Source organism: Ceratotherium simum, chromosome 20 (genome assembly GCF_057802395.1).
Source record: "Ceratotherium simum simum isolate JZ-2026a chromosome 20, ASM5780239v1, whole genome shotgun sequence".
Taxonomy (NCBI): domain Eukaryota; kingdom Metazoa; phylum Chordata; class Mammalia; order Perissodactyla; family Rhinocerotidae; genus Ceratotherium; species Ceratotherium simum.
The window spans coordinates 7,475,257-7,503,026 of NC_141919.1; the positions used below are offsets into that span (position 1 = coordinate 7,475,257).

General features: G+C 37.9%; 1 protein-coding gene across 3 annotated transcripts in view; it reads left to right on the forward strand.

Moving 5' to 3' along the window:
- The first annotated feature begins 7,247 nt into the window (after positions 1-7,247).
- KIF27 (kinesin family member 27) overlaps positions 7,248-27,770 on the forward strand; it is a 92,915-nt gene continuing 72,392 nt past the window's right edge. The window contains exons 1-4 of one of the 3 annotated variants that reach the window (XM_087444390.1): positions 7,248-7,367; positions 10,286-10,670; positions 19,404-19,604; positions 22,437-23,395. In XM_087444390.1, coding sequence (XP_087300516.1) covers positions 10,373-10,670; positions 19,404-19,604; positions 22,437-23,395 — 1,458 coding nt within the window. In that variant the 5' untranslated portion in view covers positions 7,248-7,367; positions 10,286-10,372. The other 2 variants (XM_087444391.1, XM_087444392.1) reach the window with 2 other exon arrangements.

Below are 27,770 nucleotides of genomic sequence, written 5' to 3' on the forward strand. Positions count from 1 at the left end.
TGATGTCAAAGGGTCATCTATTGGTCATCCACATAGGCCCAGTTGATGAGTCGGTGGTGTTAACCTGCCTGAATTGGACAAGGAGTTGGCTCTCGATACCACGGTGACTGAAGCATCAGAGAGGTTATCTATAGGGTGGGCTTTAGTAATGCATTATCTAACTACTTTTGCAAACAGACAACTAACTGAGTATAGTTAAAGCAAGTTGGCTGCTGGTTTCAAGTCTATAGATAGATCTATATCTATATCTATCTCTCTCGATATGTTCTATTGGTTCTGTTTCTCTGGAGAACCTTAATACAGGTATGAATAAATAATATGGCAAAATACCTTTTGTCTAACTCAGGAATGTTGAATATAAAATAAAAAATAAATGTATGGTGGGACTAAATAACTTGTAAGATTCTTTTCAGATATAAAATTCACTGACTAAAATAAATGCAAGTTTGGAGAAATATATCATTGTGGCATTCAGCTGATTAAGTTTCTCTTTTCCCCATACACTACATTCCTTCTTTTCTTTTTCCTTTCTGTTTTGATTTCTCTCATTGGGTTAAGCATATTTTAGTTTTAAGTGAAAGAAACCAGACTGAAACTAGCTTAATGAAAAAGAAAACGTAATGATCAAAAAAAAAAAAAAAGATAAGTCCAGAGAAAGAGCTGGCTTTAGCCATACCTAGTTATGGTCCAGGGATTAAAATGCACAAAGACCACACCTTGTTTTTCTTTTTGCTCTGTTGGAAGAGATGACTCTAATAGTTCGTGATTCCAGCCAACAGAGTGCAAATCTTGACCAATAGCCCAAGCAAAAATCTTGGGCTTGCCCAATGAGTCTGGCGAGTTCCAGGCTCCCCTCCTCCCCATGGCCTGGGGCAAGGCCAAGTGATTGGCTGGCCTACCAGGTGGAGCAGGAGCCTTCTTAAAGAAACAGAGGAGGTCTGCTTATAGAAAAGAAAAGGAATGGTAGGCAGCCAAAACTACCTTGTCTTCTACACCTTTGTGTGTTCAGAATTCTGCAGCAGTTGGGGATCATTTCAAGTTGGGAACTGCTGAAAAAGAGCTGGGAAAAGGGTAAGGATACATTCTGACTTGGTCCAAAGAAAGAACTAATTCAATTTCCTGTCTGGAGGTGGGAAAAACCCATAACTCTCTCCCTTCCTTCACCATTCCTATTTCAACATTCTCAGGATAGACTAAGGGTTGGTTAGCATATGAATTGATCAGTATTCTTTGGTTGCAGGAATGGAATTCAATTATTAAGGCTCAATAACCATGATGAAGCCTGAGGTAAAAATGAAAGGAAACAATAGGTCACAATGCCATTTAATAAGTCTAGAAATACATACTTTAAGGAGTGAAAATGGTATTTAGAAAGCAAATAAAAAATATAAAAATCTATGAGTTCATAATCACACACACCCCCAACTCCAAAAAAAGAAACTGTATTGGTTGAATCTGAAGTTTGGTGGGGACCAATTCATTATTCTCAAAATTGATGAATAAAAGGGGAAAAAATCAAGCATGTATCCCGCCATTCCTGTACTAACTGTATTTCAGGATAACCTGATGAGGGGAAGCTCTTCTTTATAGAACAATTCCAGCTAATAAATGCAAAAAGGAATATTAGAATTAGAACATTATTGTTTTGGAATCCCTAATGATATAATAGATCTGGACAATGACCATCAATGGCTGTTAAAGCCATTACGTAAAATGTTGATGAGGAACTTTTTTAATGGATGTATTATGTTGAAAACACCTGAACTCACTAATAATCTTAAAATCATGAAAAGTGGGATATGCAGACATTATGCGCCTCCTAGTGTGTTGCAATAGGAAGTACACAGCCCCATCTATGAATTATTCTTGCCAGAAAAATTGAACCTGAATCTAATCAAGAATCTAGATCTAACTACTAGTTTACAGGAAATGTAGGAAATAGAGGAACAAGTTAAATGATAACACAAAGATGTGATCACCAAATCTAGAATGTGAGACATTCTAGAGGATAAATGGCACCATTTCTTCAAAAAATAAATGATGAACAAACAAAAAAAAGGTGGGGAATGGTGAGGATGTGGAAAAATGGGAACCCTTTCACACTGTTGGTGGGAAGGTAAAAGTGGTGCAGCCACTATGGAAAACAGTGTGGCAGTTCCTCAATTAATTAAAAATAGGATTACCATACGATCCAGCAATTCCACTTTTGGGTACACACCCAAAAGAAATGAAAACAAGATCTTAAAGAGATATTTACACACCCTTGTTCATAGCAGCATTAATCACAATAGCCAAAACTTGGAAGCAACCCAAGTGTCCAATGAGAGATGAATGGATAAACAAAATGTGGTATATCCATACAATGGAATATTAGTCTTAAAAAGGAAGGAGATTCTGACATGTCACAACATGGATGAACCTTGAAAACACTATGCTATGTGAAATAAGCCAATCACAAAAGGACAAATACTGTACGATTCTACTTCTATGACATACCTAAAATAGTCAAATTCATAGAGCCAGAAAGTAGAAGGTCAGTTGTCAGGTTCTGGGGAAAGGAGCGAATGGGGAATTGTCGTTTAATGGGTATAGAGTTTCAGTTTTGCAAGATAAAAAGAGGTTCTGGAGATCGGCTGCACAACAATGTGAATGTACTTAACACTATTGAACTGCATACTTATTAATGGTTAAGATGGTAAATTTTGTGTTATGTGTATTTTACCACAATTTTCAAAAAGGTGAAGGGTAACTGTTATTGATTAAAAGAGAATTAAGGGACATATCAACCAGAAGCTACACGTGGAGCATGTTCGGATCCTGACTTGAGCAAAAAACTGTTAGAGAGAGAGAGAGGAAGGGGGAGAGAGAGAGAGAGGGGTGGCACTGTGTAGAAAGCTATCCTTCAGCTCAGTCTCTGGGAGGCAGTGCTGACTTTGTCGTCTGACACACATAGGCTTCAGTCTCACATTTGCCACTTAGCAACCATGTAGCCTTGAGCAAATTACTTGTTTTCTGGGTTTTTTTATTTCCATAAACATTTACTGAATCTCTGCAATGAGCTTAAGATTTACTATGTATTAAACAGTGACTATGCTCAACAATGGGGACATAAAAATAAATAATATATTGTCTGCTGATGCTGGAGAATAAAATATGAGGCAAGAAATAGCAGGGATGAGTCTGGAAAGGTAGGCAAAAACTAGATTATGGAAGGCCTTGTATGCCATGTAAAGAAGATTGGACTTTATCATAAAGAGACATTTTATCTTTATCAGAAAGAGCTATGAAGCTCTTACTTTTAAAAATTTGTCCTTTATGTTTATAAAAATAATATATTTATAAATTTTAAAAGATTTAAATGCAATCCCAATAAAAAACTCAATGGAACTTTCTTCTGGAAATTGTCAAACTGATTCAAAAGTTCTGGAAGAGAAATGCCAAGAATAGTAAAAAAAAAAGAAATAGAACAGTGAGGAAGGGCTTGCCCTATCAGCAAAATATCACAGAAAGCTATAGTAATTGGAGCAGTGTGGTATTGGTAAAGGAATAAATAAATTGATGGATGCAAAAGAGTTGAGGCCCCCTCAAATAAACACATGAGTATATAGGAGAATGTCCTATTTCATTGATTTTAAGACATAATTTTTTTCACATTTCACTTCAAGTTATAGGAGCTGAAGTATATTTTCTTATTCAAGATAATCTGACTTGGGGTTTCTATTACTTGTAACATAAAACACTTTATTGATAAACTTTTCAACAAAGTCTTCTTTTTTTTTCTTAAGTAGTCCAGAGTTAGTTTCCGTTCCTTGGAACCAAGATCCTAATTGAGTCAACTGTAGAAAGGACCTGTAACCCAGTGTTGATGATGGTTATCATTCTGGTGAACTTTGTCGAATATTTTTACTATCTTGTTTTTATATGTAAGAGAATTGAGAAAATTATCATCATCATTCTAGCTACCTAATAACTTTTGAGTACTTACTTTATACTTGAGTATAAAGCACAATAATTATGTGCTTTATAATTATTTCCTCTTTCAAACCTCACAACAACCCTATGAAGTAGGGACAATTTTTATCCCAATTCCTCAAGTGAGAAAACTAGATACTATTTTGTACCCTTAATTTGTAAGCATTCTCCTATACCAAATTTTTGTAAACATGAGTTTCAATGAGTACATAATATTCCCTTTTATAAATGTACCATTGTTAATTTATCAATCACTTTCATTGAACATTGTCGGGGAAGAGGGAGAATCCCCCTCCACCCTTTCCCTCAAGGTTCTTGTGGCTGGCCAAATAATTAACAAGACAGGTTAGCAGGAGAAAATAATACCAAGTTTAATAACATGTGTACATGGGAGAAACCAGGGAAACTGAGTTTCTCAACACAATAGCAGAGATTCTCATCTTAAATACTATCTTCAGCTAAAGACAAAGGAGGATGTTGTGGGTGGGTGGTGTTTTGGGATTTCAGAGGGGAATTAGACAATTTACATGAAGAGGAAAATGTAAACGTTTGTCAGACAATGCTTTGCAGGGCCACCTATAGAGAATGTGGCCGGAGAGACAGGAATTATAGTAATCAAGAGTATGTAGATTTAAGTCTTCTTCTTCTGTCCTGATAAGAGTTTTCACAGATAAGGTCTTCCCCCACTCTTCCCACTACACAGAGAGAGACACCTTTACAAATGTAAATATTTGGTAAACAGAACTTTGTTAAGAATGTGCTTATCGAGGATGCTGCCAGTCTGTCTACACCCAGAGTTAAATTCCTTTAGACAGTTTTGGGGGCGGTCAAATGTCCATCAGAGAAAATAATCAAGGTAAAGAGATATATTTCAGGGTGGCCAATTTTGATCTCCCATAACATATATGCAACTTCCAAGTTTTTGCTATTACAAATAATACCATAACGAACTTCCTTGTACGTGATTCTTTATCCATATCTCTATCTTCTTAGGAGAGATGACAAGAGGTAGGATTATGTATAAAGCTGTCTGTCTCACTGAATGCTTGCTGGTATTACATTATGAAAAGTTGTTGCCAATTTTGTAGGTGAAAATGGTTTATCATTTTAATTTGCATTGCTTGGTTTATTAGTGAAAGAAAACATAATTGACGTGCAAGCCAGACTTCAGCTTTCTTCTAATCCTCTGCCTTCATGGTCAGTCTCTGGTTTTGTCCAGCACCAGACTGGACTTGGGGACAGGCACATCTTTAAATTTCTACAAGTAATCCTCTGTCACAAATGCTTTGGTTAGCAACGTAGGCTTTACTGAAGATTTTGCAGGGGAGAGAAAGGAAGGGGTATACACTGCACACCTCACAGCATACATCCTAAAGATCTCCATTAGCCATTTCCCTTGTCCCTGGAATTCTCTTATCATCCATCCTCTCCCTCCTCTCTGATTCAGAGTCCTCCCAACACCTTCCCCTTCCTCCATCTTCCTCATTCATTCTCAAGAGCAGTCAAATAACTCTTCTCCTGGTCTCATACGAGCAACACCATCCTCTTTTCTGAAGCCTAGGTACCAACCAAATCAAACCCAGGAGGCTTAGCTTCTACCTGGGTGTTGGCTAGCAATGCATCTTCTCAGCAAAATTGCGTCTCTCATACATGGGTTTCTCATTCCAGCTGCTAAGTAATATTCTCCAAGACGTTACTGAAAAGTTACAGGCAAAGGACTGATTTATGGTCAGATTTGTGTCCTAGATAGATCCCTACGGCAGGTGTGGTGGATGGATTTGTGAGGGCAAGATTGGAGACAAGGGAAGATCACAGGTTCTTGCCCTGCCATAGGGTGGGAGTGCAGGCTGCTCCTCTCCAGGGCCCTTTCTGCACTGCCATTCAATTGCTCTGCTTCAGTCTACAGAGGCAAAGAAGAAGATCAGCCAGCCTCTTCCCCACCAGAAGGCCATTTTCTTCTCAGTGCTGCTCTCCTAGGCTCTCTGGGTCACTCTTAGAGCCTCCTTTGACTTAGGAGAGAAGCCTCTTACTTGTGAACCCTCTATTTCCCACCCCACAAGGCCCAAGAACCCATGACTCTCTCCCTTAGCAACCCCAAGTTCCTCTTATAAGAAAGACTTTAAACAGAGATAGGGTTGGAGTTGGAATGGAATTAGCTTTGTTCTGCTGTAAATACTGGGAGTAGGTGACAATGACTGGTGTCCACTTCACAATGTGGGGAACTTAAGTGACCCCTTCTCTTCAACTTTGGACTCAAGACACCAATTGTTGCTGGGGGCAACAGGAAATGTCCCATTCCAATCTTGTTATGCGTTTACTGACCTCCTCTGCAAACATCTGGCCTCCTGAGACCTGCTGCAGAGACTTCCTGGGAATTCTCCAATCTAAATTGTTACTGTTATTCATTGAGGTTTTGTCAGCAGGCCAGTCTGACTTATCAATTTACAGTCACCAAAGGCAACTTTTTTTTTTGAGTTCTAAAAATGCACCATAATTAACAAATTCATATGTTTGGATTTTTAAAATTCAAAATAATTCAGCTTAATAACTAAGCAGTTATTAAATTCACCTTCACTCCTAAGTTTCATGAGAGACAGAACGCTTTGTGAAGATGTTTACATTGTGCTACCCACATGTCCATCAACTGATGAATGGATAAATAAAATGTGATATGTCCATATAATGTAATATTATTCAGTCACAAACAGGAATAAAAAGTACTGATACATGCTACAACATGGGTGAACCTAGAAAACATGGTTTAGCAAAAAAAGACAGACACAAAAGGCCAGATTGTATGATTCCATGAATACAAAATGCCCAGAACAGGTAAATCCATAGGGACAGAAAGCAAATTAGTGGTTGCCAGGAGCTGGGGGAGCTGGGAATGGGAGTGACTGCTAACTGGTACAGGGATTTCCTTTCCACGTGATGAAAATGTTTTGGAACCAGAGAGAGGTGATGGTTGCACAACACTGTGAATGTCTAAAACGCCACTGAATTGTACACTTTAAAATGGTTCATTTTATGTTATGCGAACTTAAAAAAAAAACTGAATTGGTAGGTAAAATAATAAAACGCGTTGTGAACCTTTCTCACATTCATTTTACAAACCCGTAGGGAGTTACTTCGGCTCAGCACTCCGATAGGGGTCCCTGGGCGACGGTTTTGTAATCACGCTTGGGGGAGGACCTCTGGGCTGCCGGCGCTCCGCTCCTCCGCGGCGCGGCGGGGCGGGGCGGGACGCCGGGTCGGGAGCTGCGCGTCAGCGGCGGGCTTCGCGGGTTGCCCGGAGAACCCGAGACAACAAAAGGCGCGGGCGGCGGCGGCGGCGGCGCGAAGCTGAGGAGTACTGCGCTGCGCTCGCCGCCGGACTCCGGGGCTTTCTCGAGCCAGTCAGTGGATGGCCGGCGGGCCTGGCCGGGCTGGCGGGGCCGGGTGCGGGGCGGTGCTTTCCTGCCCTCCCGCCGGCTGCGCCCGCGCCCCCTTCCAGCCGTTGGGAGGAGGGCGCGTCGGCCGGGGAGTCGGGGGCCGCCGCGGCGTGGACTTGGGGGCACCTGGGGCGCCAGCGAGGCCGAGGAGGGCGTCCGAGGGGTTCTGGGGTGGGTGCTGGGACCCCGGGCGAGCGGCCGGCGGAAGTTGGTCTCCTTTGAGGTAGAAGGGCCGCAGGACTAGGGACGCGCGGGAACGCTGGGCCGGCGGCCACTGGGTCGGGTCCTGTGTATTTCTCGTGTTCGTGCTTCCATCTGCGGGGGCTGAACGGGGATGGGAAGGCCCACCCTCAGCGGGGGTTTCGTTTTGTGGCAGGCCTCCTTTTCCATTGCGGATGTTGAAACTTGGCTGCATTCTAAGCGCTGTAGGAGTCTGAAAGCCCCTCCCTCAGAGGCAGGTGATAATTGAGAAAGAAAGTGTGCCCAAATTCTTTCTTTGAAACACCTTTTAAATAACACTTCGCCCCTTCCGAGTTTTTAAATATTTGTTTACTTACCGTCTTTATTCTTTAATTCCTATCTTCTCTACTTCTTTATGCGTTTGGGGCCTTTACTGAGCTCCTTATGCAATCCACTATCCATTTGCTGGGAAATTTCTTACGAAAATATTAACAAACCACAATTTTTAGACAACCACTACTTTTGAAAAACCAAGGGCACAGGATGGCAACGGTATTTGGAGACGCTTCTTTCTGATCGGTGACATGGCATCACTGATGAAATATTTCTGTTGCCTTTGCTCATATTTCAAAACTCCGTTGAGTATACCTAAATATTACCAGCCAATTAGATTTCGCCTTTCTTTACATTTCTTGGTGACGTGATACACAGGCTTCTGATGACTGTAATTGATGAGAATCTGAAGTATAAGTGCTATGAATTTTTTTAAACTTAAATTCTTGTATATTAATGTTTTGCAAGCCATATATTTATGGGCCCTTATTGTTTATTGATTAAAATAGGTGAATTTCGATTGCCTTTGTAGCCAAATTGTTTATAGATATTCCTATTATAAAAAACAAGAAAGTGAAAATATCCCAGTTACATTTTTTTTTTTTATAAAAACGAGAAAGTGAAAATATCCCAGTTACATTTGGCACCTTTTATCAGGAGTTTCGTTGGAAGTAATTAGATTTAACATAGACCCTGACTTTTGTTTTAATGTGATGGCATAAGAAAAAGAAAGAAACTAGTCTGATAAAAACTTAATATGTAGGTATTCAGAGACATTTGGAAGAACCAGCTCTTACAGCATCTCTGTAGTTTCTTTGGAAAAGTTACCGGTGTGGTATGATTGTAGAGTGCTTTAGGATCCAAGAAAAGATTTGCCATACATATGAGTGTTTGTTTTTTCAGTGCAAATTTCACTACAGTGATTAAACTGCCAAGGTTGGGTGCATTTCTTTGTTTTGCCACTAAAAATAGTTTGTTGACTCTGTTTTGGGATTTTACAGCTCAAGGGAGCTGATATTTTTTTTTTACTCTCATGGGCTCTTTGTAGAGTGATATAAATGTTTTTTGTTATTGTGATCCTTTTCAGACTCTCCACTCACAAAATTATAAATGCAGAGTGCTGCTGCAGAGTTTTTTAAAGTCTAATGAATGTTAAATATGTCTTCATTAACATTTCCATAGCAGGTAGTGCTGAAAATGTTATTTTGGTCCATTGGTCTATAGATTACTTAATAATAGTGTTCAAGACTTGTCTTCTCCAAAGACCCAGCCCCACCCCAAACTGATTATTTTTCATCATCTGCACTTAAAAATTACTATAAATTACTTGTTACATTCGTTTTTAGCTTTTATATGATGTAAGCTTTATCCTACGAACATTCGTGTACAAATTTTTACGCGAACATGTGTTTTCATTTCTCTTGGGTATATACCTGAGTGGAGTTGTTGGGTCAGATGATAACTCTCTGTTTAATTTCTTGAGAAACTGCCAGACTGTTTTCCAAAGTGGTTGCATCATTTTACATTCCCATCAGGAGTGTATGAAGGTTCTGTATTCTCTACATTCTTGCCAACACTAACTATGATCTGTCTTTTTGATTATAGCTGTGTTAGTGGGAGTGAAGTGGTATCTCGTGGTTTTATTGCATTTCCCTGATGGCTAATGATGTTAAGCATCTTTGCATGTGCTTATTGGCCATTTTTATATCTTCTTTGAAGAACTGTCTTTTCAGATGCTTTGCTCATTTTTAAATTGGGTTGTCTTTGTACTACTGAGTTGTAATAGTTCTTTATATATTCTAAGTACAAATCCTTTTTTCTTTTTTTTTGAAGTGTTTTTTTGTTTTTCCTGAGGAAGATTCCCCCTGAGCTAACATCTGTGCCAATCTTTCTCTATTTTGTATGTGGATCGCCACCACAGCATGGCCGCTGACGAGTGGTCTAGGTCCACGCCTGAGAACCGAACCTGGGCTGCCGAAGCAGAGCATGCGGAACTTAACCACTAGGCTACGGGGCCAGCCCCCCCTTCTTAATTTGCTAACTCCCCAATTATTCAATATTTAGATGAATAAGCTGGGGAAAGTATTACCACTATAGAATGAATGCCACAATGGAATCTCATGTACTTATCACTTATCTTCATCATTTGCCAGCTCATGGCCCCCGCCTCCTAGATTATTTTGCAGCAAATCCAGACATCATATCATTTCATCTATAAATTATAAGTGTACTTTTACAAGGTGGATTTACTCTTTGTAGCTATCTTATGTTGGAACAAAACCTGCTCTAATTGACTTTGCTTTAGAAGGTGGTTAGATTATTAGGATAGAGGAGTCAGTAATTAAATTTTGTTTTTGTTTGTTACACAGGAGTCCAGGTCTTACGTAAAATGGATGTTTCTCACACTAAATACTGAATGTTAAGTAGAAAATCTATTTAGTAAAATCTAAGCTGCCATGGAAGAAATACCAGTAAAAGTTGCTGTAAGAATTAGACCTCTGCTGTACAAAGAAGTTCTGCATAATCATCAAGCTTGTGTGAGAGTTATTCCAAACACTCAGCAGATTATCATTGGGAGAGATAGAGTCTTTACTTTTGATTTTGTTTTTGGCAAAAATTCCACTCAAGATGAAGTTTATAATACGTGTATAAAGCCACTGGTGTTGTCACTCATTGAGGGCTATAATGCAACCGTTTTTGCCTATGGACAAACTGGATCTGGGAAGACGTACACCATTGGAGGAGGCCATGTTGGTAAGATTCTCATACTCTTTGACTTATTTGAGACACTAGAAAGAAGCTAAAATGTGACAGTACCTGACACACAGGTGCTAAGCAAAGTGATTGAATGAAGTAATGAATAAGATAATCAGATGTATTCCTAAGATCATCATCTTTGAAAGATTTGTTTTTAAATATTGAAGTTTTATTAAACAGTTTAATTTATGATTATGTTTGCTTGAGGAAAGAAGTTTGAGTGTTTAGTGTTCAGCCCTTTGCCTCGTTTTCAGTTTTATTGAGATATAATTGACTAATAACGTTGTATTAGTCCAAGTTGTACAACATAATGATTTGATATATGTATGTATTGCAAAATGATCACCCCGGTAAGTTTAATTAACATCCATCACCTCACATAGTTACAAAATTTTTTTTTCTTGTGATGAGAACTTTTAAGATCTATTCTCTTATAGCAACTTTCAAGTATATAATACAACATTGTTAACTACAGTCACCATGCTGTACATCACATCCCCACAACTTATTTATCTGATAACTGGAAGTTTTCATCTTTTGACCACCTTCACCCACTTCCCCCACCCACGCCTCTGGCAATGCTTTGTCATTTTGAACAGAATTTAAAATAGAGAGAAATGAGTTAACATGATCAGATTTTGCATCTTTTAATAGTCCACTTGTAAATATTAAGAGTCCCACAACCAGGACTTAGAGGCAGGGGGAGAAATTTATTATGTAGTTTAAAGTGTCTTTTTAAAAAATTTCTAGCCGGATTTCTATTTTTTGTTTTAGCTTTATTGAGGCATAATTGACAAATACAGTTGTAAGATATTTAAAGTGTACATCGTGATGATTTGATAAGTGTATCCATTGTGAAAGAATTCCTCTCATCTAGTTAACACATCCATCACTTCACATATATTTACAGATTTCTATTTAAAATACTGAATATTTTAGGATATAATTTCTTCTGCTTGTAATTCTAGTTTGGAAAAGGTAGAATCAGAAGATTTCTTTTTTTTTTTTTTAATTTTTTGTTTATTGCAGTAACATTGGTTTATGACATTGTAAAAATTTCAGGTGTACATCATTGTACTTCTATTTCTGCATAGATTACATCATGTTCACCACCAAAATACTAATTACAACCCATCACCACACACATGTACCGAATTATCCCTTTCACCCTCCTCCCTCCCCCCTTCCCCTCTGGTAACCACCAATCCAATCTCTGTCCCTATGTGTTTGTTTATTGTTGTTATTATCTACTACTTAATGAAGGAAATCATACAGTATTTGACCTTCTCCCTCTGACTTATTTCACTTTGCATTATACCCTCAATGTCCATCCATGTTGTCACAAATGGCTGGATTTCATCGTTTCTTATGGCTGAGTAGTATTCCATTGTGTATATATACCACAGCTTCTTTATCCATTTGTCCCTTGATGAGCACTTAGGTTGCTTCCAAGTCTTGGCTATTGTGAATAACGCTGCAATGAACACAGGGGTGCATGTACCTTTACAAATTGGTGTTTTCAGAAGATTTCTTTTAGAGCCGGAAGGAACCTTGAAAATCATTTCTCTTCATCCTTAAGTGAGGAGCTCCAGCTGTAGAGTGATGAAGGGCTTGTTCAGTTAGGTGGCTAGTGACAGAGCTGCCACTGAAAGCCAAGTCCTCTGTTGAGCTTGTTTACTGTATTGGTATTTTTCTGCTAAAAGCAAACTTTTGAATGTTGTGTATATGTATCATTGTCTAAAATGATCATTAGTATTCTCTATAATGACTCAGTATGTTTTCTACTTGCACACTTCTCAAATATAGAATCTATGACTTTCAGAAACATCTCTCATTATATGCAGGGATTGGGGGCAGGGAGGGTTGGAGGGTGCCTCTGTGGTTTGAGGAAGACCTCGTTCCAAAGATTACAGGGAAGGGCCGTAAGTGCCCAATATCTCCCATTCCCCATTTTTTAGAATCACTATTATACACTATTAGGAGATTAAAGATACTAGATTATTTTAGGGTCTCACAATTTAAAAAAATTCAATTTTTGACTATAAGTTGTGGTTTTTCTTGAGGATTGTAGCGCTTTTTTTGTTTTTGATTGGCAAATGTTTTATAATCTTTTAAGACTCACTATGTGCTTTGTACTAATAGGAGTTATAAATGTTCAGAGCTTGGTAACTTAATTATAGCTCTATTGTTTTTTATTAAGAGGCCATGAATACAGTTTTAATTCTTTAAAGGAAAACATTATTAAAGTTATCTATTGTCCTAAAATATTTTAACTGCTCTAAAATACTTAGTACCAGAAGTAATAGACCACCACTAGGAACAGTTTTTGATATTTTTTCCCCTAGTTTTTTTAAAAAATTAATGTTCATTGTAAAAAGAATTGCAAGTGATGCTTAAGAAATTAAATTAAATTAAAGCTCCTCTCATCCTCACGGAATAACGGTTTGATGTATACTATTCTAGAGTCCTCTAGACATTTTTCTAGGCATATTACAAATACACATGTAGTTTTTGTTTGTTTAATGAGATATTATACTTGTGGTTCTGTAACTTTCTTTTTGCACTTAACAATATAAAATGTCATTTCATTTCTTCCCATTTGGGTCATAGAATTTCACCTCATATTTTTTGGCTCTGTAATATTCCATAGTTTGAATGGATCATAGTTCATCCATTCCAGTATTAATGGATGTTTAGGTTGTTTCTGATTTTTACTATTATAAAAAAGTTGCAGTGTATATCTTTGTACATTTAACTTTGCACCCATGTGTTAGTATTTCTGTAGAATAGATTCCTAGAAGTGGATTTGTTGAGTCAAAGGGTATGCACGTTTAAAATGTGGATAGATACTGACAAGTTACCCTCCAAAAAGGCTGTACCAGTTTATCTTTCCATCACCAATATATGAAAGCCATTTGCTCATATCCTTGCCACTTACTGGATATTATAAATCCCAAATATATATTTTTTGCCATCTTATAGGTGAAAAATTGTACTCTGTTGTTTGAAGTTACATTTCTTGGTGTGTTAGTGAAATTAGTGAGCATTTTCAGTTTCTCATGCTATCTCTGTAGGACACCAATTCTGGGTTAGTCATCTGCTGTTTGATTATTGACTATGCAAATAATGTTGTTTTTTCCCCCATTAAAATTTTATTGAGCATTTGTAGTGTCTAGGCTACCATGCTAGGCACTATGGCAGAGTGAAAATCTCTTATTTTCTATATTATGCTTATTTGTACTAATATTCATTTTCCCTGCTTTTCAGAACCTTGGATTTACTGACTTAATCAGGCTTAATCTTTGAAAACTTTTATTTGTGTACTCTTTAAATAGTGTATAATAGCTAAATGATACAGTTTTCTCTCTGAAGTAGTCTAGTTCAGGAGTATAAGCGTAATATTGAAAATGTGATATTTAGGTTACTGAGATTTGAAGCTTTATTATAAATATTATTTGAAATTCAACTTTTTGATGTCTTTTGAATTATTGTGCTTTGTTATCTGTTGAAGTGGGAAATGAATGAGCTATTTCTTTTTTTTTTTTTAAAGATTTTATTTATTTTATTTTTTCCCCCCAAAGCCCCAGTGGATAGTTGTATGTCGTAGCTGCACATCCTTCTAGTTGCTGTATGTGGGACTCGGCCTCAGGATGAACGGAGAAGTGGTGCCTCGATGCGCACCCGGGATCCGAACCCAGGCCACCAGCATCGCAGCGCGCGCACTTAACCACCAAGCCACAGGGCCGGCCCGAATGAGCTATTTCTGATCAGCCTTATATTCTGGCTAATCTAGAATGCATATGTATACTGTATATTTATAGATAGTACTATTGGCTACTGCCTGGAAGCTCTCAGAAGGGAGTCTTCACTTTTTCCCTTGTATTTGAAAAACCTACAGCTTCCTTTTACTTGCCACATGATGGCAGTCTTACATCTTAAATTAGGTGAAAGGCAGCCCAAGTTAATAGAAGTTCAGATTTTCAGGATGTTTGTTGCCAAAATCTGAACATTGGGAATCTTCAACTTGGAAGCAAGTTTGGTTTTTTTTTGTTTTTTTTCCTGAGGAAGATTCGCCCTGAGCTAACATCTGTTGCCAGTCTTCCTCTATATTGTATGTGGGTCACTGCCACAGCATGGCCACTGATGAGTGGTATAGGTCTGTGCCCAGGAACCGAACCCGGGCTGCCGAAACAGAGCGCACTGAACTTAACCACTAGGCCACTGGGCTGGCCCCAGAAGCAAGTTGTTTTTAAGGTTCATTTGTAAGCCAACTTTTTGTGGCTTGGAATATATTTTCCATGGAACAATACTAAAAATGATAAGCAGGTTTCTTTTTTTTTCTTAATTTTTTTTTTAAATTAATTTATTTTTTCCCCCAAAGCCCCAGTAGATAGTTGTATGTCATAGTTGCACATCCTTATAGTTGCTGTATGTGGGACGCGGCCTCAGCATGGCCGGAGAAGCGGTGCATCGGTGCGCGCCCGGGATCCGAACCCGGGCCGCCAGCAGCGGAGTGCGCGCACTTAACCGCTAAGCCACGGGGCTGGCCTGATAAGCAGGTTTCTAAATTGACCTACAGAAAATTTTTTAACCTTAAGTCCCCATTTATTCTTTCACTTATTTTAAATTTTATCTTGTACATTTTTTTTTACTGTTTTTAAATTGTGGGTAAATAAATAAGTAAAAAAATAAAATTTGCCATTTTAACCATTTTTCTTTTTTTTGTGTGTGTGTGTAAAGGAGATCAGCCCTGAGCTAACATCCATGCTAATCCTCCTCTTTTTGCTGAGGAAGACCGGCTCTGAGCTAACATCTATTGCCAATCCTCCTCCTTTTTTTTTTTCCCCCAAAGCCCCAGTAGATAGTTGTATGTTATAATTGCACATCCTGCTAGTAGCCATATGTGGGACGCGGGCTCAGCATGGCTGGAGAAGCAGTGCGTCGGTGCGCGCCCGGGATCCGAACCCGGGCCGCCAGTAGCGGAGCGCGCACACTTAACCGCTAAGCCATGGGGCCGGCTCCCATTTTAACCATTTTTAAGAGTATAATTCTGTGACATTAAGTACATTCACAGTGTTTTGCAGCCATCACCACTGTTTCCAAAATTTTTCATCACCCCAAATAGAAAATTTGTACCCATTAAACAATAACTTTCCTCCCTCCATCCCCTGGTAACCTCTAATTTACTTTCTTTCACAGTGAATTTGCCTCTTCTAGATGTTTCATAGAAGTGGAATCATACATTATTTATCCTCCTGTGTCGGGCTTTTTTCACTTAGCATAATGTTTCCAAGGGTATCTTCCATGTTGTAGCCCGTATCAGAACTTCATTCCTTTTTATGCCTGAATAATATTCCATTGTATGTATGTGTCACATTTTGTTTATCCATTTGTCTGTTGATGGACACTTGACTTGTTTCTCCCTTTCGGCTATCGTGAATAATAATGAACACTGGTGTTCAAGTATCTGAGTCCTTCGTATGCATTTCTGTTCATTCATAATGTTATTGTGCTGATCTGTGTTCTGGGTTCTGGAAGTGATGGAGGGAAGAGGTGTAGTGATGTTCCCTTCCTCGTTCCTGGACTGAAGTCTAGCCGGGAGCAGAACTGGCCTTTCTTTACCTCTCTTCTGCACACGTGTCTTCTGTTGCCTTTGGATTCTGGCTTGTTCCCCTGTCCCTTTCTTATGCCTTTCCACCCTCAAGCTACCTGCACCTATCTACCCCACCCAGAAAAAGTGAGTTGAATTCCAGTGATTGGGAGTCTACCCAGACCGTAATACATGATCTAAGGAGAGAATTTTAGTGCAATTGCATTCCTGGGGCTTTCAATAGTATATTTTCTTATTAAATCTTTTATTTTTACCTTAAACTGTTATATAAATATCATTTAGTTTTGCTGATTGTCTTGTCATTTGATTGTAAGCTTCTTTGCTTTATGCTTCCTCCAATTCTATACATATATTTACTTTATTTTTAAGCTATCTACATTTAAAATTTTAACTTTATTTTTAGAATACATGTATTTTTCAAAATTATTTCTAATGTTAAAAATTCAAATAGTACGACTATAAGATAAAAGTAAAAGTTTTTCTTTCTTTTTCTCTCCCTATTCTGACTCTGCAGAGGTAACCATTGTTTTTGTGTACTTTTTCAGAAGTATTCTTTACATAGATATGTATGTTTTCTTTTACCCAAACGAGATTTGCTCTGCAATTGCTTTTTTTACTTCACAGATCTTAGACATCTGTTTAACAGTAGGTGCATGGTATACCATTGTTAACTATTCATTCTCCTACTAATAGATTTATTAGATTATTTGGAATTTTTTCACAATTACAAGCAATCTTTATTGATCCTTATACAACATCTTTGGCTATGCGCATATGTATTTCTTTAGGACTATATCTGAGTCAAAGGGTGATCACATTTAAACTTTTGATATTATTGATACTAATGGTTCTCCAAAAAGGCTATACCACTTTACATTCTCATAGTGGTTTAGAGGACCAATTTGCTCACCTTGAGGAAAGAGCGCATTATCAAATTTAAAAATCTTTGCTCAGATGGTATTTATTTTATTTTATTTTATTTTTATTTTTATTAATTTATTTTTTGTGAGGAAGATCAGCCCTGAGCTAACATCCAGTGCCGACCCTCCTCTTTTTTGTGGAGGAAGATTGGCCCTGAGCTAACATCCATGCCCATCTTCCTCTACTTTATATGGGATGCCGCCACAGCATGGCATGACAAACGGTGCATCGGTGTGTGCCCAGGATCCGAACCCACGAACCCTGGGCTGCCGAAGCAGAGTGCGTGCACCCAACTGCTTGCGCCACCGGGCCAGCCCCAGATGGTATTTTAAATAGTGAATAATCATAAATAGTGATCAGATCATTGTGAATGTAATTTTCATCAATTACAATGATGTGATTTTTTAATAGTATTTTAGTGTTAATAATTGAGAGAATGCTGGATAAATCAACTTTTACTGAATCTTAAAATAATTAATAACCTTTTTTTTACCCACTTCCCCTGCCATCTACTATCCCACTTCTCTTTGCAGCAGAACCCTGAAGGTGTCATTTGTGACTCGCTGTGTCATTTCTTCTCCCAGTCTTTCTTAAACCCACTCCGTTCAGACTTTCACCTTCACTACCATTGAAACTGCGTTTGTCAAGATGTCTTAAATGACCTTCCCTTTACTAAATTCCGTGGTCACTTCTCATTTCTCATTGTTCTAGCCTTTCAGCAAATTAGATACACGTTCTCCGCTTGGTTTCCAGGCCACCATGTTCTCGGTTTTCTTCCTACTTAACTGGCTGCTCCTCAGACTCTCTTGCTGGTTCCTTATAAGTGAACTAATAAATGATGAAGTGCCCAGGCCTCAGTCTTTGGTGCTCTTCTCTTCTGACTCTCTTTTTTTCCCCTTGATCTTGTCCAGCCTTGTGGTATTAAATACCATCTATGTATAGCTAACTTTCAATTTTTTATCTCCAGTCCAGACTACTGTCTTGAACTCTGGACTCATATATCCAACTGCCTATTCAACCTTCGCAGTTGGATGCCTAATAGACATCTCAAACTTAATAGGTCAAAAAATGAACTTCTGCCATTTTCCCCTTAAACCAACTCAACAATCACTCTTCCCCATATCAGTTGATGGCAGCTTCAGTGGCTCAAGACAAAACCATGGAGTCATCCTTGACTCATTGCTTTCTCACACATTCCACATCCCATCTGTCAGAGAATCTTAATGGCTCTCCCTTCAACATAAATCCAGAATCTGGTCACTTCTCACTCTTCTCTGTTATCAGCCTTGTATGAACCATCATCACCTACCCCCAACCCCCTCGACTCCTGGATTACTGCGCTGGTCTCCTAAGTGGTCTTCCCACTTCTGCCCCTGCCCTTCTATGACACATGTTAAACACAGCAGCCAGAGTGATCTCTTTTAAATCCCAAGTTACTGCTCTGTTCCAGTGGCTCTCATCTCACTCAGAATAAAACCCAAAGTCTACCGTGGTCTACAAGGACCTACATGCTCTGGCCTCTGTCACCTCTCTGACCCATTACTCTCCCCTTGCTCCTTCTGCTCCAGCCATGCTGGCCTCCTCGTTTATGGATCACACCAGTTTAGCGCCTTTGTACTGGCTATTTCCTCTGCCTGGCGGGAAATTCTTCCCTGAAATACCCCCATGGCTCCTCCACCACCTCTTTCAAGTCTTTGCTCAAATGTCAGCTTCTCAGTGATGCCCACCATGACTTTCCTACTTAAAGTTGCAAGCACCTCCCACCTAAATAGACTCACACTTCCAGTTTCCCCACTCTGCCCTATTTTTTTCTCCACACGTACTTATCACTTTTAAAATACCATATAATTCACTGATCAGTTATTCTACTTTGCTATTGTCTGTCTGTCCTCAGTACAGTCCCGTAAGGGCAGAGATTTTTTCCCCCTGTTTTGTTCACTACTGGTTCCCAGGGTCTTAGAATACTGCCTGGCACGTAACAGGTACTAAATAAATATTTGTTGAATGAATGCATGAATGAATTTTGAATAAGGGCATGCATGTGCAAACTTTTACCTATGAATTTTATAGTTAAGGGTTTTTAAAAATTTTATAATCTAAAGAAATATAAGAAAATAAATTTATTGATTGTAAATTTTGGGTTGTAGCTTTTCTTGTATTTTAAGTTTCAGATGTGCTTTCTTTTTCTAAATTTTCAGCTTCAGTTGTGGAGGGTCAAAAGGGTATCATTCCTCGAGCTATCCAAGAAATATTTCAAAATATCTCTGAAAATCCTAGCATTGACTTTAATATAAAAGTGTCTTATATAGAAGTATACAAGGAAGACCTAAGAGATCTTCTAGAACTGGAGACATCTGTAAAGGATCTTCACATCCGAGAAGATGAAAAAGGAAACACAGGTAAAGTAGCCTACTTAATCGATAGCTTTCATTAGCAAATAGGTATGATTTAATTCAGTTTCTGGGTATAATCCAAAAATCTTTAAAAACAGACATAGAAGCAAAATGAATTTGTTTTTACTTTAAAATTGAATAGCTTATTGATTACCAGTATCAGTTAAATCACCCAGGTGAAAAGTAGAAGTTCAGACTGGTTGGTAAGATGAAGTTATTAAGTTGTAATTCAAAATACTTATTTCCTGTAGTTGTGCCCCTCCCCCCCCCCCCAGCTGAACTTAAGCGAGACTGTGAAATAGGCTAAATTAGTTTTTATATATTTTTTTCTCCCAGAGGTACCCCAAGATTGGGGATGGCTTCTCCCTTTGCTGTTCATTCAGGTTGATCCAGAACTCTCCTTTCTTCCTCTTTGATTTTTGTCCTAGCACACCTATTGCTTCTTTTTTTTTTTAAATTTAGAGAGTTTATGTGTTTGCTTCCCCATATTGACATTTACCTGTCTTTTGTTGTGCTTCTCAAGGTCTGACTTTCTGTGCTGCTAACCTGTTAATCTCATTAAATATCCATTTATTTGGAAATGGGAAAAGGTTAGAATGGTAGGGTCAAAATGCAAGTATTTTAAGAAATGATACTTTCTGCTTTTCTGATTTAAAAGGTAATATGTCCAACTTAGAACATTTTGAAAAAATAGAAAAGTATAAGGAAGAAAGTTAAAGATCATCTTTAATCCCAGAACCCAGAAATAGCAACTTTTCTTTTTGGTGTGTTTCCTTCGAGACTTCTTTTTCTGTGCACATATAATTTTTTTTAGTATACTTGCAGCTCCACATATAGTATTGTATCTTATTTTTTCACTTAACATTTATATTGTGAGCATTTTCATACGTCATTATTTTTCAAGCTTATCCATGTCATGTGGTAGTTTGTTTTCTGAATGTATTATAATAATTTATTTAGCTAATAGTCCATTGTTGGACATTTAGGCTGTTTCCTGATTTTCACTGTTATTAATAACAATGACTGTTCTTAGATGTCTTCCTCTCCTAGAAAACACATTTAGTAGAACCATCCTGGAGATACAGGATCCTGTCAGAGGAGTGACTCCCTGGAGGACTTGACTAGCAGTTAGGAAAGATGGCAGTCATCCTTCAAACAGCAGCCTGCAGAGGGCAGTAAAGCTTGCCTCCTTATAGGCCCTGTCCTGGCAGCCCTGGCATTCCTGGGTGTTGGAAGAAATTGGTTTCTGTTTTGTTTTTTAGAAAGAAAGCATACATGGTAGTTTATGGTCTTATTAGGTAATTCACTGTAGTTTTATCTTTTCTGGACAGAATTCAGACTGATGTTTTGATCTTCTGTATCTTATGAAATGTAATTATTGAATGCTTTTATCTTTTATTAAAAGTTACAAAAATAATACGTTTATTATAAAATAGTCAAACAATGCAGAAGTATACACTGTCACTCCCGATAAACTTAATGATCAAAATATGCCATGGCTGATATCAATTCTGCAAAAATTTTGGAAGGATGTAACAAATTGTCTTAAGACAAATTGCCAAATATCTTATATAATGTTCCACTCACAACAAAACGCATTTATTTGATATATTTATTTAGTTCCTCTGTGTGAAGCAGTGGTTGGTATCCAACGTGGATGCTGCACAATTAGCCTCACCCTGGAAGCTTTTTAAGAAATATTGATTTCTGGGCCCCACTTTTCAGAAATTCTGATGAATTAGTCTGGGATGGGGCCTTGGCATTGGTACTTTCTTTTTTATACAGCTACCAGGTGATTTGCAGGTGGGTTTGAGGACCACAGATAGTGCTCAGCTATAGCCTAACGTTAGAAAGATTTTAGAAAAGTTAATACTATGATTTACAGTTACATCGTCATATTTTATAATTGCTGATATTTTAGCACTCTCTGTTTTTAGTACAGGTACTTGAGAACTTTAAGTGAACTAGGTTTGTTAAAAAAGGTGTCATGATGGAAGTAATGCAAGCAAAATGATTATTTTTGAAAGAAACAGTGACATGACAGGACCTGATTAAACAGGAAGCATGGCACTGTAATTCAAGCACAGAATCAGGAGCTTTACTGCTCTGATTCAAATCCCAAATCCACCTACTCCTTTCTGAAATATTTTTGGATATGAAAAAATACTGTGGGTATTAAACTTAGGTTATTTTTAGTTCTTATTCTGCCATTGAAATAGAAACTTTTTTTGAATTGCCATCTCATTTGTTTTACTCTGATAGTATACCTACATTTCTGTTTTTAAAATGAATAACCAACTTTATTTTACTACTGTAATTTTCATTTTATCATTGGTTATGACCCCACAATACCAAAAACCTTAAACCTAAGATGGCTTGAGTATTAACAAAACTCAAACGAAACTAATTTCTTTTAAGTAATCTACTCCTGATTAAGTCATCTGAATTATATGTTTAATTAACCTATTATTTTTTAATTAATCTGTTAAACTGTACAAATAAAAATACTGGTATAAAGAGTTTTTCTTTTGTCAGCCATCTTAAAGAATTGAATGTGATATGTAACTTTAGAGAAACCAGGTTGTTTAAAAAATATATATATATTACATCTTTTAGAATTTAAACATCAAAATGAGTGCTTTCCATTAAAATAGTTCCTTTGGGAGATTATCTAAAATTATTTAATGATGTTGCTGATGTTATTGTATTTGAAATGCTATTGATTTTTTTTGAAGGGACTGTCTTACCTAGGCAGTTTAGCAAATAGTACCTGTTGTGTGGTTAATTTAACTGTACTGGATTTTGATTAAAACTTGCTTAAAAACTTGCTATTTTAAGTGATTGTTGGGGCCAAGGAGTGCCAGGTGGAGAGTGCAGATGAAGTGATGAGTCTCCTGGAGATGGGGAATGCAGCCAGGCATACAGGTACCACCCAAGTGAACGAGCACTCCAGTAGATCACATGCAATTTTTACTATCAGCATTTGTCAAGTGGAGAAAAATGTAGAGGCGGCTGAAGATGGATCGTGCTATTCCCATCGGCATATTGTCTCAAAGTTCCACTTTGTGGATTTGGCTGGATCAGAAAGAGTAACCAAAACGGGGAATACTGGTGAACGGTTCAAAGAATCCATTCAAATCAACAGTGGGCTGCTGGCTTTAGGAAACGTAATAAGCGCTCTTGGGGACCCACGCAGGAAGAGTTCACATATTCCATATAGGGATGCCAAAATTACCCGGCTTCTGAAAGATTCTCTGGGAGGCAGTGCCAAGACTGTCATGATCACTTGTGTCAGCCCATCCTCCTTGGATTTTGATGAGTCCTTAAATTCTCTCAAATATGCCAACAGAGCACGCAACATTAGAAACAAACCCACCTTAAACTTCAGCCCTGAGTCAGACCGTATGGACGAAATGGAATTTGAGATTAAGTTGCTTCGAGAAGCTTTGCAAAGCCAGCAGGCTAGTATCAGCCAAACCAGCCTGATCCATCGAGAGGAGACTCCTGATAAAAATAGGATCCATTCTCTTGAGGAGCAAGTAGCTCAGCTACAAGGAGAATGTCTGGGTTACCAAAATTGTATAGAGGAAGCCTTTACGTTCCTGGTGGACTTAAAAGATGCTGTGAGACTAAACCAAAAGCAGCAACACAAACTACAGGAGTGGTTTAACATGACTCAGGATGTCAGGAAGGCGATTCTCACCTCCTTCAGAGGAAACCAAGGCAGTGGAAACCTGGGAGAGGAACCACAGCATATTACAGTTCTCCAGCTGAAACGAGAGCTTAAGAAATGCCAGGTACTTAGACACCCCTTTCATAAGTTAACTTGCTTAAGGACTGAATTTATGTGGGCAAGTGTCATTTTGGAATTTCAGAAGCTTTTTTTTAAAAGGATGATATGTAAAATCTCGTTTGCCTTTACTCTGCTTCTCTCTCCCTTCTCTTTCCTATTGCTTTCTCCTCATAATTTATACCTTTCTTGGCTCCTCCTCCTTTCTCCTTTAGTTAAAATGTATTTAATTTGTTATATTTATTAAACAGAATTTTGTGGATCCTGTCAGAGGATGAAAAGAAACACAATTTCAGAAACAAAATTAAGTTATACTTTAATGAGTTTTTATCCTTCTATGGGTCAGTGGTTCTTGAAAGAAAAAAATACTTCATCCCTTGAGTTTAGAGTATTGATTTTTTAAAAAAACAAACAAATCATATATTTGATAATATTTAAGGAATGTAGATATGTACATGTGTATGTATTGCATATATGTATATTGAGTTCAGAATTACATTTCCCCACTTTTCATTCAAAAGACATTCATTGAGTGAAGATTATGTGTCACGGAAGAAATAGTGGAGAACAAGACATACCTAGTTCTGCTTATGTGGAGTTTGCAATGTGGTGGGCAAATGGGTGTTCTGCCTGGTTTTTAAAATAGGAAAACATAGTTAAAAAAAGAAAAATCATTAAAAAATAGCTGCCTAGTTAGAAATCTTTCCTCAATACCTTTTTATATGTATTAGAAAGAAGCCAGTTGTATTATTCTCTGTTACAGCAGTTCTCGAACTTTTTATTCACAAAGTTTCTTTACATTCTTAAAATTGAGGTCCCCAGTTGTATCTATTGATATTTACCATATTAGAATTAAAGCAAAAAATATAAACTATTTATTAATTTATTCAAAACTAACATAATAACCTGATTATATGTTAATATAAAAAACAGTCTGTCATGAAAAAAAATTTTCCACAACAAAAAAATTTAATAAAAGTGGAATTGTTTTACATTTTTGCAAATGTCTTTTAATGTCTGGCTTGATATAAGACAGGTGGATTTTCTTATCTGCTTCAGCGCTCAATTTGTTGCAATATGTTGAAGTATCTGAAAAAAATCCAGCCTCATAGATTTGTAGTTGGAAGGGAAGAATATTTTAATGACTTTCAGATAATTGTGAATATTCTTCCTTGACATTACACCAAAACTCAACAAGTAGAAATTTCCTAAAGGTTACTTGCAATGTGGGCTTTGAAACTATTTTGTTACATTAAGATCTATGCATTAAAATACACTGGTCTCTGTCTTGTACTTTGAATGGATCTTTTATCTACACATGATTTTGAATCATCATGCTTTGGTAATTAGGGAAATATTTGTTTACTAAATTATGGAGATGTTCCAAATGTTGACACATTTCATTATACAATATAAAAAATTCATTTTCGTTAATATCACCACTGATCTCAGCAAAGTCTTTTAGGTATGAAGTCTGAAGCTGTCATGCCCTCAGTAGTAGAAATGTTTTCCAAAATTCCAAAATTTTTGCATGAAACTTGAATTTTATCCTTTGCAATGAATACCTATTGTTAGTTGTTTTCCTTGAAATGACTGTTCTCGTTTTCGAGAAAATGTCTCCCACATACCCAAGTATGAATAACCATATTTGTCAGTCATTCTTTAGAGTAAAAATAGTGCCCTATGAAAAAAATGGCTAGTTCAGCTTGCAGCTCAAACAATTGCACAAGATATTTTTTCTCACAGACAACTATTGCTCTTCAGTATACAGCAGAACTACTTTATGCATACCTCCCATTTTCTCATGTAGAATACTAAAAAGCAAAAATGTACTCAAGGGTTGAGATTTAATAAAATAATTTTTATTGCTTTATCAAGATATTCTTAAGTAAAACTGGCATTTGTTTGTTTTTAATGTGAGTGCACAGCAGTGAAGAATACAGTGACTACTAGTAGTTTGGTGACACTTCATTTGTGCTGAAAACCAGCAGTTTTACCCACCATTGCTTTCGCACCATTGGTGCAAATGTCAACCTAGTGAAAAAGGCAAATATCATCTTAGTATTATTAGGAAAATAGTTTTGACCTCAAGGACACCCTGAGAGAGGATCTAAGGGACATGCTGAAAGGGTCTCTGCTGAGCACACTATGCTGAGCACACTGTGAGAACTCTGGCTCTACTACAGAGCTTTTGATATTTAACTATACGCATTTAAAGTTAATACTTTCTAAATCATGGATTTTTTTTTTTAAAGGCTGTAACTCTGTCCTGCCTTCTTCCTAGTTAGAGCAGGCCTGGCCCTTCCTCACTGGTACAAGAAACTGGCGTAGGGGTTACTGGAAGCTTGAACTTTGGGACACATATAGGAGTTGGCGACAGGAAGCGCTTTTCCTTCATGCTTCTAAGTGGCTGAAATTTGAAACCCACAAAACCCACTCCTTGGGGGTGGGGTGGGTAGTAACTTTTTCTGTGCATCTGTGGGAAACTCTAAATTTAAATTTGCTCTAGATTATGATTTCCCAAAGATATTAGCAGTCATGATGAGAAGGGGTACCGTGATCAGATTATTTGGGGCAATGCTAGATTGCAAAAAGCAAACAGGTTTCCTAAGGCCAAGACTTCTCAGAACTTTAAAAGTGCTAATGTATATTATGAATCTCAAAGTGAGAGACATAATATTCAGTGTTTCCCAATTTAAAAAATGGATTCCCTTTTTTTGATTTGCTGTCTTGCAGGACTAGTAATCTTTGGATACCATGAAACAGCAAATAAAGAAATGATTGGTGTCATTTCTCACCCTGTATGTCTCTTTAAAAAATTGTTTTAAACTTCCTTTTCTGTTCTTTCTTTTTCCTGTGAGAAACAGAATAACATCGTAGTTAAGAATACGGTTACCAAACTCCCAAGGTTTGAATCACGGCTCCTCTGTTTACTAGCTCCTTGACCCGGGGCAAATACTTAACCTCTCTAAGCTTCAGTTTCCCCATCTGTAAAATGGAAACAATAATAATAACCACTTTGTAGGGTTGTTGTGAAGGTTGTTAAAGCCTTACTTCCCATAAAACGATGAGAACGATGCCTGGCCTGTAGTAAGGCTCAATAAATCTTAGCTTATTTTTATCTCCTCTCATTTATTTTTCACCCGCCTGTGCCTGTGGACTCGGTGGTTGTATGGGGGTCCACATGTCAGGGCTTACCATGAAGGCAGCTTGATAAACTCATCTGCTTGAGGAGACAGCGGTCTGTGCGGGGAGAGGCACCTCCCCTGCTCAGCCCTGCTTCTTTGAGCCTATTAGGCAAGCAGGTAAATACTTTTTAAAACAATTCCTAGTCAAGAGGAGATCATGGGCCATGTCACAGGTAGAATAGTAGCTGGATTGTTGTTAGGGAAGTAAGTGTCGTTTTGAAGTTACCATCTTCTCCTTTTTAGATGTTGTCAGATGGTGTTGTAACCTTGATTTTCACCTTTGGTCAATTATTGGAACACTCCATCTCCTCTTAAATACCTCTTAAGGAACTTTGTTGCTTTTTTATTCCAGATTTTGAGCACAGGAACAGTATGTGAATGTGAATATACTCAACAGTTAAACACTCTTTTAAATAAATAATAAACAATAAAAATGTAGTTTATAAAGCATATGTAAAAATATTTAAATATGCAGTACTAGGAGAGCAATTACATTTTAAGCTTCTCAAATGGACAATTAATTGCCCATAGAAGAGCATATTAACTAATGAGAATTACAGTTATATCTTATTTTAAAAAGAGAAAGGTCACATAGCTCATATAAACATATAGGGTTATAAGGACCATCAGGGTCATGCGTCCTCTCCTCATTTGGTCATTTGAGGATCCCAAGCAGAGAACAGAAGAGACTTGCCCAAAGCCCCAAGGTGGCAAAATCAAGGCTGGCCTCAGTCCATGGGTTCCCAGTGCAGGGGCCCATCCCCTGCATGCCACTGCCCTAGGAGTCACACACATACTCCATTTTTTCTGTGTGTGAGGAAGATCAGCCCGGAGCTAACATCCATGCCAATCCTCCTCTTTTTGCTGAGGAAGACCTGCTCTGAGCTAACATCTATTGCCAATCTTCCTCCTTTTTTTTTCCTTTTTCTCCCCAAAGCCCCAGTAGATAGTTGTATGTCATAGTTGCACATCCTGCTAGTTGCTGTATGTGGGACGCCACCTCAGCATGGCCAGACAAGCGGTGTGTCAGTGCGTGCCTGGATCCGAACCCCGGGCCGCCAGCAGCAGAGCGCGCGTACTTAACCGCTAAGCCACAGGGCGGGCCCCCACATACTCCATTTTTGTGAATTAAATCTTATTTTTAAAGTGAGCATTGTTTTTGTAAATCACCTACTAGTTCTGTCTTTTCTTCTG